Source organism: Trachypithecus francoisi, unplaced genomic scaffold, assembly GCF_009764315.1.
Source record: "Trachypithecus francoisi isolate TF-2019V2 unplaced genomic scaffold, Tfra_2.0 Lachesis_group19, whole genome shotgun sequence".
NCBI classification, from domain to species: Eukaryota; Metazoa; Chordata; class Mammalia; order Primates; family Cercopithecidae; genus Trachypithecus; species Trachypithecus francoisi.
Genome location: NW_022681464.1, coordinates 48,826,702 through 48,841,998, shown reverse-complemented (window position 1 = coordinate 48,841,998; position 15,297 = coordinate 48,826,702). Strand labels below are relative to the sequence as shown.

General features: G+C 48.8%; 1 protein-coding gene and 1 long non-coding RNA gene across 11 annotated transcripts in view; both read left to right on the top strand.

Moving 5' to 3' along the window:
* ATP9B (ATPase phospholipid transporting 9B (putative)) overlaps nt 1-14,923 on the top strand; it is a 295,138-nt gene extending 280,215 nt beyond the window's left edge. For 6 of the 10 annotated variants that reach the window (XM_033178485.1, XM_033178489.1, XM_033178483.1 and 3 more), the window contains 4 exons: nt 9,478-9,535; nt 10,555-10,758; nt 12,392-12,424; nt 14,180-14,923. In XM_033178485.1, the coding sequence (XP_033034376.1) occupies nt 9,478-9,535; nt 10,555-10,758; nt 12,392-12,424; nt 14,180-14,316 (432 nt within the window). In that variant the 3' untranslated portion in view covers nt 14,317-14,923. Of the gene's footprint in view, nt 1-9,477; nt 9,536-10,554; nt 10,759-10,958; nt 11,371-11,588; nt 12,367-12,391; nt 12,425-14,179 lie in introns of those variants that run through there. The other 4 variants (XM_033178488.1, XM_033178484.1, XM_033178487.1 and 1 more) reach the window with 4 other exon arrangements.
* LOC117064220 lies at nt 625-2,158 on the top strand. The gene is made up of 2 exons (XR_004429330.1): nt 625-1,147; nt 1,204-2,158. It is a non-coding gene; the product is annotated as an uncharacterized LOC117064220 (long non-coding RNA).
* Nucleotides 14,924-15,297: the final 374 nt, after the last annotated feature.

Below are 15,297 nucleotides of genomic sequence, written 5' to 3'. Positions count from 1 at the left end.
AATGGTGTATTTGCAACAATATTTTGTTGTTCTTTTGAAGCTCAAATTTTGCTTTGAATTATTAAACTTTACTCAAGATGAGTTCAGGCACTTAATTTTCTGGATGCCAATAAGACAGGAAGCTGACCTACTCATCTCTCTCCTAACTCTGCACATGTCTTCATTCATTCTGAATGGTGCGTGACCACTTAGAGAAGCTGCTTAACTCGAAGATCCAGGCATCAGGACTAGTAAAGTGACCCTGGTTAACTGAGCCAGCCCACGTGGTCCCAAAATATCTCAGATTGTGGCTGTGAATTTTGTTACCAATGCATAATCTTACATTACCAGCTAACTCCAAAGACATTTGATTTGTAGTTGTGCTAATTGTAAAGATATCAAGTAGGTAATGTCATACAGTTGTTCATAAAATCTTTGAAACCATTAGGTATTGAACCATTTGGACCCCTTCACTATTTGTTATTTTCTGTAGAATACTCTCAAATGGTTTTATCTTTTGAAATGTATATTCATATAGTTATATACTTTTCAAAATAGTAGTGAATAAGGCAATAAAAGGAAATTTAAAACATTGAGATTAGAAAGGAGGAAATAAAAATATCTGTGTTTGTAGATGCTATAATTTTCTATGTAGAATCCACATACATACAACTTCCTATACTAGTAAATTTCATAAAGTTTCAGGATACAACGAATAATTTTTCAAAATCATTTCTGATTCTGTATACTAGCAATGAATAATCGGGGTGTGAAAAAATATGTAAACATTTATAATAATACATTTAAGCATTTGTAATAATACAAGAAAGTGAAATACTGAAGTGTACCTCTAACAAAATACACGCAAGATCTGTGCGCTGGAAACCAACAACACTGAGGAAAGAAACTGTAAAAAGCGTAAACAGATGTTCCTGGATTGAGAGGCGTAAACAGATGACCCTGGAGTGAGAGGCGTGAACAGACGATCCCGGATGGAGAGGCGTGAACAGATGATCCCAGATTGAGAGGCGTGAACAGATGTTACTGGATTGAGAGGTGTAAACAGATGTTCATGCATTGAGAGACGTGAACAGATGTTCCCGGATTGAGAGGCGTGAACAGATGATCCCGGATTGAGAAGCGTGAACAGATGTTCCCGGATTGAGAGGTGTGAACAGATGTTCATGCATTGAGAGACGTGAACAGATGTTCCCAGATTGAGAGGCGTGAACAGACGATGCCGGATTGAGAGGCGTGAACAGACGTTGCCGGATTGAGAGGCGTGAACAGACGTTGCCGGATTGAGAGGCGTGAACAGATGATCCCAGATTGAGAGGCGTGAACAGATGTTCATGCATTGAGAGGCGTGAACAGATGTTCCCGGATTGAGAGGCGTGAACAGATGATCCCGGATTGAGAGGCGTGAACAGATGTTCCCGGATTGAGAGGCGTGAACAGATGTTCCCGGATTGAGAGGCATGAACAGATGATCCCGGATTGAGAGGCGTGAACAGATGATCCCGGATTGAGAGGGGTGAACAGATGTTCCCGGATTGAGAGGGGTGAACAGATGTTCCCGGAGTGAGAGGTGTGAACAGATGATCCCGGAGTGAGAGGCGTGAACAGATGTTCCCGGAGTGAGAGGCGTGAACAGATGATCCTGGATTAAGCCTCAGTCAGATGTTCATGGATTGAGAGCTTCAGTGTTGTTGCACATTGACAAGCTCACTCTAGAATTTATACGGAAAAGCAAGGGAACTCAAATTGCCAAAATAATTTAGAAAAAGAACAGAGTTGGAAAACACACTACCTGATTCCAAGTCTTACTGTAAAACAGTAATCAATTAGACAATGTGTTATTGGCAAAAGGACAAACAAAAAGATCAATGGAACAGAAAAGAGAGCCCAGAAATACACTCACATCTGTCAGATGATCTTTGGCAAACGTGAGAAGAAATCAGATGGAGAAGAGTTGTGTCTGCAGCTGTTGGGACAACTGGCAGCCCATGAGCAACAGACCTGCAGCCTCCACCTCACACCTCATGTGAAAATGCCCCCAAAGTGGACCCTTGACCTACATGTAAAGCCATAAACCTTTCAGAAGAAAATACACACCAATGCATGACCTTCAGTTAGGCAAAGAGTTTTCAGACATGAGATCAAAATCATGATCCTTAAAGGGAAAAAATAATAAATTAGACTTTACCATAATTTAAAAGTTTTGGCCAGGTGCAGTGACTTACCATGCCTATAATACCATCACTTTGGGAGGCTGAGGCAAGAGGAAAACTTGAGCCCAGAAGTTCAATACCAGTCTGGGCAATATAGTAAGACTGTGTCTCTACAAAAAATAGAAAAAGTTAGCTGAGCATGGTGGTTGCTGTATGCCTGTAGTACCAGCTCCTCGGGCTGAGGTGGGAGGATTGCTTGAGCCGAGGAGGTGAAGGCTGCAGTGATCTGTGAGCCACTGCACTCCAGCCTGGGTGACAGAGTGAGACCCTGTCTCCAAAAAAAAAAAAAAAAAGAAAAGAAAAAGTTTTCTCTGTGAATGATACTGTTAAGGAAATGAAAAAACAAGCCACAGTCTGGAAGAAAATATTTGCACATCACACTTTTGATAAAGGAGTTGTTTCTGTAGTATATAAGATATACCCAAAATTCAACGAGAAAACAACCCAATTTTTAAAGTAGACAGAAGATCTTACTGGACACCACCTCAGAGATGATCCTCAGATGGCAAGGAAGCCTGTGAAGAAGCTCAGTGTCACCTTCATCAGGGAACTGCAAGGTGAAGCCACAGTGAGTTGCTGCGTACCCCCCAGTGCTAGAGCAGCCCAACCACTGGCAATGTGAAAGGCTGGGAGGACCCAGAGCAACAGAGACTCCCCTTCACTGTGGTGGTGAAGGAAGGATGGTACAGCCTTGGAAGACAGTTTGGGTATTTCTTACAAAGGTAACCATATATTTACCCCATGATCCAGTAGTCCATTCCTAGATATTTCTCCAAGAGAAATGAAAACAGATTCATACTAAATTGTATATATGAATGTTCACAGCAGCACTGTCATCATTGTCAAAAACTGGAAACAACCCTATGCCCCTCAGCCAATGGATGGAGGACATCTTTGTGGACAGGGACAGCCCGTGTGTGGATGGAGGACATCTCTGTGGACGGGGACAGCCCGTGCGTGATGGAGGACATCTCTGTGGACGGGGACAGCCTGTGTGTGGATGGAGGACATCTCCATGGACGGGGACAGCCCGTGCGTGATGGAGGACATCCTAGTGGACGTGGACAGTCTGTGTGTCGTGCCACCAGGCAGTGGGATTGTGCTGAGCAGTGAGCGGGTTACTGCTGACTCACACGACATGTTGGATCATACATTTTGCATTTTGCTGCACAACAGAAGCCAGACTGGAAAGTTGGTATGATTCTTTTTACTTGACACCTGGGAGGTGCAGAACTGTAGGGAAGAGACCCGTCAGTGGTCACTAAAGGTTTGAGTGTAGAGGGTGACCGGAGAGGCAGCCCAAGGGGTTGTGAGTGCGGGAGCTGCTCTGTGTGGTGTGGTGGTGGGGAACACCTGACCGTGCCTCTGTCAGAGCCCACTGGATGGCACCAGCATGGAGCCCACAGGAGGAGGAGTGCAGACAGCGGCCCATGAACCACAGAACCACGCTGTGGGCTGGGAAGAAAGGAGTTCTTTTCAGTGGCCTTGGGAAAAGCTTTTGCCTCTGGTTCGCTGTAAGGCTGAAGACAAAAAGAACTGCATCTGTAATCCCAGCACTTTGGGAGGCCGAGACGGGCGGATCACGAGGTCAGGAGATCGAGACCATCCTGGCTAACATGGTGAAACCCCGTCTGTACTAAAAAATACAAAAAACTAGCCAGGCGAGGTGGTGGGCGCCTGTAGTCCCAGCTACTCGGGAGGCTGAGGCAGGAGAATGGCGTGAACCCGGGAGGCGGAGCTTGCAGTGAGCCAAGATCTGGCCGCTGCGCTCCAGCCTGGGCGACTGAGCAAGACTCCGTCTCAAAAAATAAAAAAAAAGAACTGCAAACTGTGGGCTACGTTTGGCATTTGCTTCTCACAGGAACCAGTAAGCCCATGCCTGGTAGCTCATGAGAAGCAGATTTCTCCCTGTTAGTGACAAAGTTAGAAATATAGGGCTGGATTGACGCCCAGATCAGTTTGGGCTTGTGGTTTCTGTGAGATAAATAAATAGATGAAGAAATACACATGGACATGTGTGAGCGTGGCTTAGTAAACACACACACAGTCCTAGGCCATACACCGAGCAGCTGGAATCAGGAGCCCAGGCGGCAGTGAGCATGCTCAGTGTGCAGGTCGTGCGGACAAGGCCCTGTGCTGTCCCTGGAGAAGGGGTTAATTCCAGGGCTGAGGCAAGGAAAATACAAGGTGAGCCCGGAACTTCTTATGGAACAAAAAAGTAAGCAGCTGCTGAACAAGAATCAGTGAGGCTGGTGCAGGAGACAGGTCCGACGGCATCAGAGACTGAGCCTCCCAGGGGCCGGCACCTAACGCCCTGCACAGCAGCCCAGACAGCAGCATGACTAGATGGTACCCAGAGAGCACACAGATACCTCCACCGCCACCATGTATACGCGGAGAAAGCACCTCTTCAACCGGAGGATTCCAGTTATAAATGTGAAGGAACCAGGGCAGCCGGAGGCCCCGCTGAGGCACCAAGGCAGCAGCCACTGTCAGGAGGTCTTCCAAGGGACGCAGAACCCCGATGTCACAGTTCCCATCACCAGGGATGCGAGAGGCTGCACCTCCTGCTGTGGAGCCCTGCGGGGAACACGCGTCCCCTCAACAAATCCTCCCCAGTAGTGTCATCGCTAGAAGACATCGGACACATCCAAAACAAGGGCATTCCACAAAGACACGTCCGGAGCTTTGAGGAGCGGCCGGGTCGTTCCAGACGGGGAGACAGAGGTGCTGTCCAGATCACAGAGCCCAGGAGACACGACGGCCAGAGCAGTGCAGGGTCCTGTGTGGGGCCCTGGGCAGGAAAAGTGCGTTCGAGAAAAACCGGGACCTCCGCACCATTTCTCTGCCAAGGTGTGTGTTGGTGTCTCCGTGGAGTGTTGCCCCGGGTGAGCTGGACGGCGCCGTGGTCCCGGGTGAGCTGGACGGCGCCGTGGTCCCGGGTGAGCTGGACGGTGCCGTGGTCCCGGGTGAGCTGGACGGCGCCGTGGTCCCGGGTGAGCTGGACGGCGCCGTGGGGCTGTCTGCACTGCTTCTGCAGCTTCCCTGCAAGTCTAAAGTGATCTCAAGGCAAAATGATTAGAAAACAGAGTCAGAGCCGAGAAAGTCTTCCGTTTTCCTAGGATAGATGAACAGAACTGGACACAGCACCATGTGCCTGTGGTCCCAGCTGCCTGGACTGGAGGAGGCTGAACCTGGAAGGGGGAGGCTGTGGTGAACGGTGATGGCACCACTGCACTCCATCCCTCAGCAATAGATCAGGACCCTGTCTCTACAAAATCAGAATTCTGTTTGCAAAGCTGCAGTCTTATCCTTCAAAGCATGGAGTTTAGAACCAGCCCGTGTCTGCGCCTGGCCCTGGCCCTGGCCCTGGCCCAGTTGCGACCAGTCTGCGGCAGCAAGCCCACCTTTAGGTGCACACTGTCTGCTTGGCGGCTCTCGTTTAACCTGTCCAGCAACTTTCTGTCCAGTAATATTTGAAGTTCATTTTGTATTCTATGATTTGTGTTTAATGAAATTGAGCTTATCCATATAAGAATGAAGGAATGAGACCTTGAAGAAATCAGTCACCATAATTTCAGACCATTAATAGAAAGAAAGAAAAGCGACAGTGGAGTGAGCCTGGCAAGCAGAAGAGCTGCTGGGACGTTGCTTACCCGCCCCTTTGCTGCAGGACCTTCGCACCCTCAGGAGCAGGGCAGGCCGAGCGCTGAGTGGCAGGAAACCCACTCTTCCTCTCCAGCCTCCCTTCCTGCCAAGGCCAGAGACACGTGCAGAGCCCCAGTTAACTGGGGCTTCTCTCCCCAGCGCCACCATGCGCACCGTCCTTCCCTCTCTGTTTGTGGGGTTTGTTCTTGATACACTTTGGCTGCATCTTTTTCTCCTCTTGTATCTGCCTATAGGATCTTTCTACTCCACACTCCCAAACTTCCCTCAAATAATTACAATCATGGGAACAGGCGAAATTTTTTATTGTTGTTGTTCTACTAAGAATCAGATTGGGAGGCCGAGGCGGGCAGATCACAAGGTCAGGAGATCGAGACCATCCTAGCTAACACAGTGAAATCCTGTCTCTACTAAAAATACAAAAAATTAGCCGGGTGTGGTGGCAGGTGCCTGTAGTCCCAGCTACTCAGGAGGCTGAGGCAGGAGAATGGCAGGAACCCGGGAGGTGGGGCTTGCAGTGAGCCAAGATTGCGCCACTACACTCCAGCCTGGGTGACAAAGCGAGACTCCATCTCAAAAAAAAAAAAAAAAAAAAAGAATCAGAGAAAGTATATTGTGGAGGTAGGCTGGGAGAATACATGTAATAGTGAGAACAGTGGTTACAGACTCAGGACAGGAGCCCTGGCATTTTGGAGGGGCTGGTCTCATCCCACAGTGCTGATCCACGCAGAGGGACCCCGTCTTATGTCATGCAGGCATCAGCGTGCTCCGTGCACCGCCACCCTGAGCCTTCCAAACGAATAATTGTGCGCATATGACTTTAAGGTGGGTTAATCTTTCCTTAAAATTTGCTTGATTTGACTGGGCACAGTGGCTCACGCTTGTAATCCCAGCACTTCGGGAGGCCAAGGCGGACAGATCACCTGAGGTCAGGAGTTCGAGGCCATCCTGGCCAACATGGCAAAACCCCGTCTCTACTAAAAAGTACAACAATTAGCTGAGTGTGGTGGTGCACACCTATAATCGCAGCCACTAGGGAGGCTGAGGCAGGAGAATCGCTTGAACCTGGGAGGCAGAGGTTGCAGTAAGCTGAGATTGCGCCACTGCACTCCAGCCTGGGTGACAGAGCGAGACTCTGTCTCAAAAAAAAAAAAAAAATTTTGCTTGATTTTTTATGTTTTTTGGTATAATAGAAATATACATTCTGAATCCATAATATTTAATTGGTAAATATAACAGTAGCATTCAGTGAATATTTACTATGCTGCTGGCATTGTGCGTATTTTATTTCATGGCTCATTTTATTTCATGCATGTGCGCCACATGCCACTATTACTTCTGTTTCACAGAGGAGGGAACTGAGGCACAGAGATTAAGTCCTGAGTCCAAGGATGCAGCAGGAAGGCGTGTGCTAGGCAGGACTCCACTACAGGTATTCCACATATACGGGGCATCAGTCAGAGGGACAGACGCCTTCCTCTTCCTAAACCAAGTGAAGTGGCACCTGGCCCAGGAAGAGCGACTTTGTCCGTCACATGAAACCCTTAGTGAATGAATTGCTTCTGTGAGTAACGTGTCTGTACCGTCAAATATAACAGGATTTTGTTCTCAGCTACAGTCTGGGAGCCATTCATAGGAGGTGTACGCATGTTTTTCTCAAACTATCTATTTTATTGATGGTTTTTGTGCCTGTTCTGTTGTCTTTGCTTTTATTAACTTGTAATATCGTCTGCTTCAATACGGAGCAGCCCACAGGTGCGGGTCTGAGGTGCTGGCTCCCTGTTGGCAGCTCCTAACAAGAGAGCCGCACAGACCCGCTTTATCTTTCCACGTAGACGCCCATCATTGTCCCGCATGAATAAAACTGAATACACTTCAGCAAATCAGGCCACAAAATAGCCTTTTCTTTCTTATGTCAAAATAAATTTCCTTTTACAGTTTTTGATTAAAATGAGCCAGGTACTTAATTACAGATGAATTTCATGAGCAAAGACCAAACACCTACCATTACCCAGGGAGAGAAATGTCCTCGGGAAATACGTGCCGCGAGAACTTACTTAGAGCATATAAACGGTTTAACTTAAAAGTTTCTTGCTTTTTAAAAATCAATGGTGCTTGGCTGGGCGCGGTGGCTCACACCTGTAATCCCAGCACTTTGGGAGGCCGAGGTGGGCGGATCACCAGGTCAGGAGATCGAGACCATCCTGGCTAACACGGTGAAACCCCGTCTCTACTAAAAAATACAAAAAAAAAAAACTAGCCGGGCGAGGTGGTGGGCACCTGTAGTCCCAGCTACTCGGGAGGCTGAGGCAGGAGAATGGCGTGAACCCGGGAGGCGGAGCTTGCAGTGAGCAGAGATCTGGCGACTGCACTCCAGCCTGGGCTACAGAGCGAGACTCCGTCTCAAAAAAAAAAAAAAAAAAAAATTAGTAAATCTGCCACTGGTGGGCTCCTGCAGGAATATAACCGCAGTTCCAGCACCCGCGCCTCTGTTCTGTAATGGCTCATGCCTGTGTGTAAAGGTCTTCAGCAGACTCAGGCAGGTGCGGCTTCAGATGGGCCCTGAGCACAGCCCGTCACCGTCCTCCATCTTCCCTGCTGTCTTCCGTGTCCCCTGAGCTTCCGTGAGGGTTTGTCTTTCCTCTGTGGCTCTTTAAACCACTTCCTGTCCTTCGGAGAATCTCCCCCTTGGGTGGGGAAGCTCTAAATCAGGGTAGGATTTTGGGCTCTGATCAGCAGACTACACTTAGCACCCCCAGCCTCCAGCGAGAACCTAAGGCAATCACGGAACTTCTCAAGTTTCGTTGTCTGTAAATGGAAACGACGTCTGCCCTGCGTCACTGAGAAAATAGACGCGAAGGTGTCAAGTAAACGAAGTCCTCGCATCAAGACAGGGCCTCGCAGCACGCGTCACTGTTGACAGCTCCTTGGCACCAACAAGTCAGGGCGGTTGTTAATGACTCAGCCTCTCTTCTTGGACTCTGAATTCATCTTCAGGGGTGCAGCGGGACAAGCAACCCTGTGGGCCAGAGCTCCCCGGCCTCCGGCCCCCTCATCACCTGCCTTCAACTCGCAGAGTGAAGAGCCTGGCACAAGGACCTGTTCCGTCCACGCGGGGTTATGGATGTGACACGTTCTCCAACAAGGGTTTAAGGGATAATTTTTTACTTCAGTTGGGATGTGCCATCCTTACTGAAGAGCTGTTACCTTTTGTATCTTTTGATCTGAAAAAACTAAACAGTAAATACAGAAGTATTTGTTCACAATAAGGGAAAATGTTTTTATTGCCAAGAGCCTTTCCCCCCTGGTTCATTGAAATGTTTGCTTGTATACATCACTCCTGGCTTACTAGAACTATGGCTTAAACATCGAACAAGACGGCAGGTCAAACAGAAGAGAACATGAACCTCTAACCACAGGCACCAGTGGACACGTGTGGGGCCCAGGCAGCTTCTTCAGGATTTGGGTGTCAGGAAAAGGCACCCTGAAATGCTGGTAGACCAGGTGGCTGGGGTGGCACGGATGGGGCTTGTGGACCCGGGGTCTGTGGGTCAAGCAGGTGGTTCCGTGCATTAACGACACTCTTCCACTGTTTCCCTAGGGAAGATCCTTGTCCTTCAAAACCTTCCTCATCTGGGTTTTAATCAGTATTTACCAAGGTAAGACGGGATCCTTAGTTTACTGGACTAAAGAGTTTTTTTTATTTTGGTCTTCTTTTAGCAATACTGTTTTTACTTGCAGATTAAATTCCAACAGCTTAAAATGTCATCAGCAGTTAAATACTGCCTTCTGTTTGTCTTGTCAATCGATATTCCAGCAACATGGGCCCTTTTTTTTTTAACTGATGCATGTCACCCAAAAACTGACTTAGTTTTTAATTAAATGTTAATCCAGAAAGGTTTTAACAAGCACTTACCACATTGTATTCCCTGCACAATGGCTTTCTTTCATAGAGTGATGAAAAGACTTTGAGGAATCTGAGTTCTGTAAGGAGAAGCCATTAGCTGCTTTGTTTATTGTTCATATAAATGGGAGATTGTTGAAAGTATAACTAACAGATCAGATCCATTAGTTACATGCAACACGTAACTATTTACCCTAATAGAAGTAGAGGTAGTAGAGGTGTGGCTTTGCATCCAGAGATGAGAACGTTTGTCAGCCTCTATTTGCCATTTCTGACTGATCCAGCTGGGATCCCATCTTATTTTGTCCATAATCCAGAGTTTAAGCGATTTGTTCATCAGCATGAAGCATGGGCATGACCATTATCTGCCTTTTTTTTTTTTTTTTGACAGAGTCTCACTCTGTTGCCCAGGCTGGAGTGCAGTGGCGTGGTCTCAGTTCACTGCAACCTCCGTCTCCTGGGTTCAAGCGATTCTCCTGCCTCGGCCTCCTGAGTAGCTGGGATTACAGGTGTGCGCCATCACGCCTGGCTAATTTTTTTGTATCTTTAGTAGAGATGGGGTTTCAGCATGTTGGCCAGGCTGGTCTCAAACTTCTGACCTCGTGATCCACCCGCCTCGGCCTCCCAAAGTGCTGGGATGACAGATGTGAGCCATTGCGCCCAGCCTATCCGCTATGTTTAAGGGTCTTCAGTGAGGCTGCTGGTTCCAGGCTGTTTCCTCTAGCTGCTTACACCCTGCTCGTGTGCGTGGAAAAAGCTTCTGCTGTTTTTCAGGTGGCATCCTCATGTACGGGGCCCTGGTGCTCTTCGAGTCCGAGTTCGTCCACGTGGTGGCCATCTCCTTCACTGCACTGATCCTGACCGAGCTGCTGATGGTGGCGCTGACCGTCCGCACATGGCACTGGCTGATGGTGGTGGCCGAGTTTCTCAGCCTGGGCTGCTACGTGTCCTCACTCGCTTTTCTCAATGAATATTTTGGTAAGTTGCCTTGGAATTGTTTTCTGAGTCATTGTCTACTCATGATTTTGAAGCATTTTCTTATTGTTACTTCTGAATATGTTGTCTTAAGTTGTGGATCATGGTAAAACCCGTATCAGAAAGTGCCTGCTCTTACCATCCCTGCACCACAGATGAAGGTGCGGTGCCTTGTTGGTCACTGCTGGCTGGTGCCCTGACAGGAGGCGCTGAGCCCCGTCTGTTACTGGCTGACTGGTCCCCTGACAGGAGGCGCTGAGCCCTGTTGGTCACTGGCTGGTCCCCTGACATGAGCAGCACAGCCACTCGGGAGCAGCTGGGACTCAGACCTGCGGGAAGTGAACACGGAGCCGGACTCAGACCTGCGGGAAGTGAACACGGAGCCGGGCTCAGACCTGCGGGAAGTGAACACGGAGCCGGGCTCAGACCTGCGGGAAGTGAACACGGAGCCGGGCTCAGACCTGCGGGAAGTGAACACGGAGCCGGGCTCAGACCTGCGGGAAGTGAACACGGAGCCGGACTCAGACCTGCGGGAAGTGAACACGGAGCCGGGCTCAGACCTGCGGGAAGTGAACACGGAGCCGGGCTCAGACCTGCGGGAAGTGAACACGGAGCCGGGCTCAGACCTGCGGGAAGTGAACACGGAGCCGGGCTCAGACCTGCGGGAAGTGAACACGGAGCCGGGCTCAGACCTGCGGGAAGTGAACACGGAGCCGGGCTCAGACCTGCGGGAAGTGAACACGGAGCCGGGCTCAGACCTGCGGGAAGTGAACACGGAGCCGGGCTCAGACCTGCGGGAAGTGAACACGGAGCCGGGCTCAGACCTGCGGGAAGTGAACACGGAGCCGGGCTCAGACCTGCGGGAAGTGAACACGGAGCCGCATGTACACCTGTCCCCATCTCAGTGCCTGAGTGTTCGTGCAGTGGTGAATCTCTATGGAGGAAAATGTGAAATATTCTTGTTCTTACATAAAAGAACTCTCAGAAAATACCCGTGGCTTCTAAGAAATGGTTATTTTCTAATTATAATGTCCTAATTATTTTTCTTTTAAAAATCGGCTTTTAGAATATTTTCATGTATGATCATGAATTAACATACTCAGGGACACGTGAACACGCTAAGTGCCACAGTGAGCTCACAAAATGATAAAGACACACGTCACAGACGTGGGCAGGACTCACCACCGCTTTGAGCCTCAGCTTTTGCATCTGCAAACTGGAGATGGTATCACTTCCCGTTAGGAGCGGGTCTGAAGATCAGTAGTAACGTGCTTACGTACATGTGAACGAATGTGCAGGGCTCCTTTCGCACCTGCAGAACATGGCCAGCCCTCCAGCACATGCACCTTCTGTGGTGAGCTCCTCAGACCTGAATAGGTCTCGCCCCGTCTCCCAGGGGAATGCCAAGGTGTGTGGTTCTCAGACACAGGACACTTAACTGTTGGGTTTCAGTGATGTTTAAACAGTTGTATGGTAACAGGCAGGGAAATGAGAGGTTAAAACCACATTGAAAACGCATCTTGAACCTGCCATTTTATTGCTTTTAATGTGTTTCTTACTCGTTTGCTAACCCTTTGAAATACCCGGTATCTCCTTTAATCTGTCCTTTATTTTCTTTATTCCTATTTTGGAACAGGTATAGGCAGAGTGTCTTTTGGAGCTTTCTTAGGTAGGTAAAGTTATCATTTCTTTCAAAAGTGTAGAAATTTAGGCAAACAATATTGATAAAGATACTTAACTAATCAGAAAAATAAACCTTCCTCTAATTCAGTGTTCCTCACAAACTCTCTGATGTCACGTAAGCTGGTGGCCATGTGCTTACTTGGCTCGTCGTGGGCTGAGTGCTGCTGGCTTGCCTGCTGAGGGCTTGGTGGCCCTGAATGAGGAGAAGGGGCCAGGCATCCTGCCATCTGCTGAGGATTGCACGAGTCCCTTAAACATGTTTTTGCCTTTTCAGTTGTAGGGGCTGAGCTCCTGGAAAACACTTCCAGGGTCTTCAGAAAATGAGCACACACACACGTAGGACTTCCCCTTCATACAGCAATCCGGCGCTGCCCTCTCATTTATTTTACCAAGGCCTCTAACTCTGCTCCATAGATCTTTTTATCCCACCCGGCAACAGTCTAAAGGGATTTCCACTATATGTAGATTCAAAGTATGTAAATATCCAGTTTCTCACCTCCTCTTCTTGTGAGGAATGTAAGTGGCCTAGTCATTAGCAGCACAGCTCGGCCATGGTGAGTACATGGTTCTTCTGTGGAGATGCTGGGAGGGTGATAGGCGAGAACATTCTCTAGGTGGGCCAGGCTCAGCGCCTCTAAGAGCAGACCGGTCTGAGCATTTGTGTGGCAGATGGGACTGCCAGCTGCCCTCTGATGCCCCCAGGCCCTCATAAAGTCAACTCTACCTTAAAAAAACAAAAACGGCTAGCCTAGATCGTCCAGACCACTCCCACAGGTTAGGTGAGTTGGTGTCTGTTCCAGTGCTTCAGTGCCTTTACAAATTCTGCCACAGAGCATTGTCTACCCATTTAGTGGTATTTGGTGACATTAGTCATCTGCAGCCCCTTTTTTTTTTTTTTTGAGACAAAGTCTCACTCTTGTTACCCAGGCTGGAGTGCAGTGGTGCGATCTTGGCTCACTGCAACCTCTACCTCCTGAGTTCAAGTGATTCTCCTGCCTCAGCCTCCTGAGTAGCTGGGATTACAGGCGCCAACCACCACACCAGGATAATTTTTGTATTTTTAGTAGAGACAAGGTTTCCCCATGTTGGCCAGGCTGGTCTCAAACTCCTGACCTCAGGTGATCCACCCGCCTCAGCCTACCAAAGTTCTAGGATTACAGGCGTGAGCCACCGTAGCCAGCCTGCAACCTTTTTTTTTTTTTTTTTTTTTTTTGAGATGTAGTCTCACTCTGTCCCCAGGCTGGAGTGCAGTGGTGTGATCTCAGCTCACTGAAACCTCCGCCTCCTGGGTTCAAGCAATTCTCCTGCCTCCACCTCCCCGGTAGCTGCGATTACAGGTGCCCACCACCACACCCGGCTAATGTTTTGTTGTCTTTTTTGTAGAGATGAGGTTTTCCCATGTTGGCCAGGCTGGTCTCAAACTCCTGACCTCAAGTGAGCCGTCTGCCTTGGCCTCCCAAAAGTGCTGCGATTACAGCCACTGCACCTGGCCTACAATCTCTTTATAATGCTTTGGTTTGTTTTTTCCATTAAAAGAAGAATGAATTATGCCCGGTATGCGGGTCAAACAATTCTGCAGTCAAGAAAACCTGAGATTTGGAGCTGGGCTCCTATAAATGTACGGGGATATTTCCGTGGCAAGCTGAGACTGCCCAGTGGCCTGGCCAGGTCTGTGGCTGTGGCCATGAGGGCCCAGGGCTTCTTGTCGGCTCTTACCTTTTTTTCTGTTTCCTGCCAACAGATGTTGCCTTTATCACCACCGTGGCCTTCTTGTGGAAAGTGTCGGCAATCACCGTGGTCAGCTGCCTCCCGCTGTATGTCCTCAAGTACCTGAGGCGCAAGCTGTCTCCCCCAAGCTACTGCAAGCTGGCCTCCTAAGGGGTTGTGAACCCCCAGCGGGCTGGTCCCAGCACCTTCTGCCCTTTCCAGTGAACACAGGGTTTGCCATTGCTACCAAGCGAGCACCACGAGAAAGGGAGGGTACGCCAGGCAAGCCCAGGGCACCGATGCCGGGACGGCCTGTCCCTCTTAGTGCAGGGATGTCACCCCTGCCAGGCGAGCCCAGGGCACGGATGCCAGGACGGCCTCTCCCTCTCAGTGTGGGGCTTCACCCCTGCTTTTCTTTCTTCTTTTGTGTTTGTCAAAATCCTATTTCCATATTGAAGCAGCTTTGAGTTTCTACTGAAAATGAGCCCGAATTATTTTACTGTTACTGTAAAGGATTTATCTTACTCTGGCATTCTGAGAATTAGAATGAAAGTTTAATTTCTGCAATTCCCTAACATTCAAATTCTTTCTTTGATGTTATAACACACAGTCATTCCTACTCAAATGTAATAAAATTGAGGCTCCACGGAGACCCGTGTCCACACCAGCTGCAGCTCCTGCTCAGACAGACGGCCTGCCCTTTGCTGAAGACACCTTGCTTTATACTCATATTTCACTTTTCAGTAAAAACACTGGAGTTACTGAGTTCTCACGTGAAGAGCTGTTCTCCTCACACGCTCTGAAGGCAAGTCGCACAAACGGTGGCGTTTCCGAACATAATTCCACTGCAGCCACCAACGTAAATCATTGCCCAGAGACTGCTGCTGGCATGCCTGTCCTTCTCATCCTTTTTGTATTTGCAAAATCACACTCGAACGCCATTTCTATAGGTAGAAATCAGCCGTCCTGTAAAACTCACATCCCCTAAGATAGCTCACTTGCCTGGTCATGGGTTTCCTAGTTTACTTGGTTGGAAACACGCACCAATTGAGGTGATGAAAGCCTGTGCGGTTGCCACGCTGCATTCATGGTGTCGCCCAGCCAGACCCCTCGCTTCTGTGAATCTGGGAAGGTCCTTGGGGCCAGGAGTTC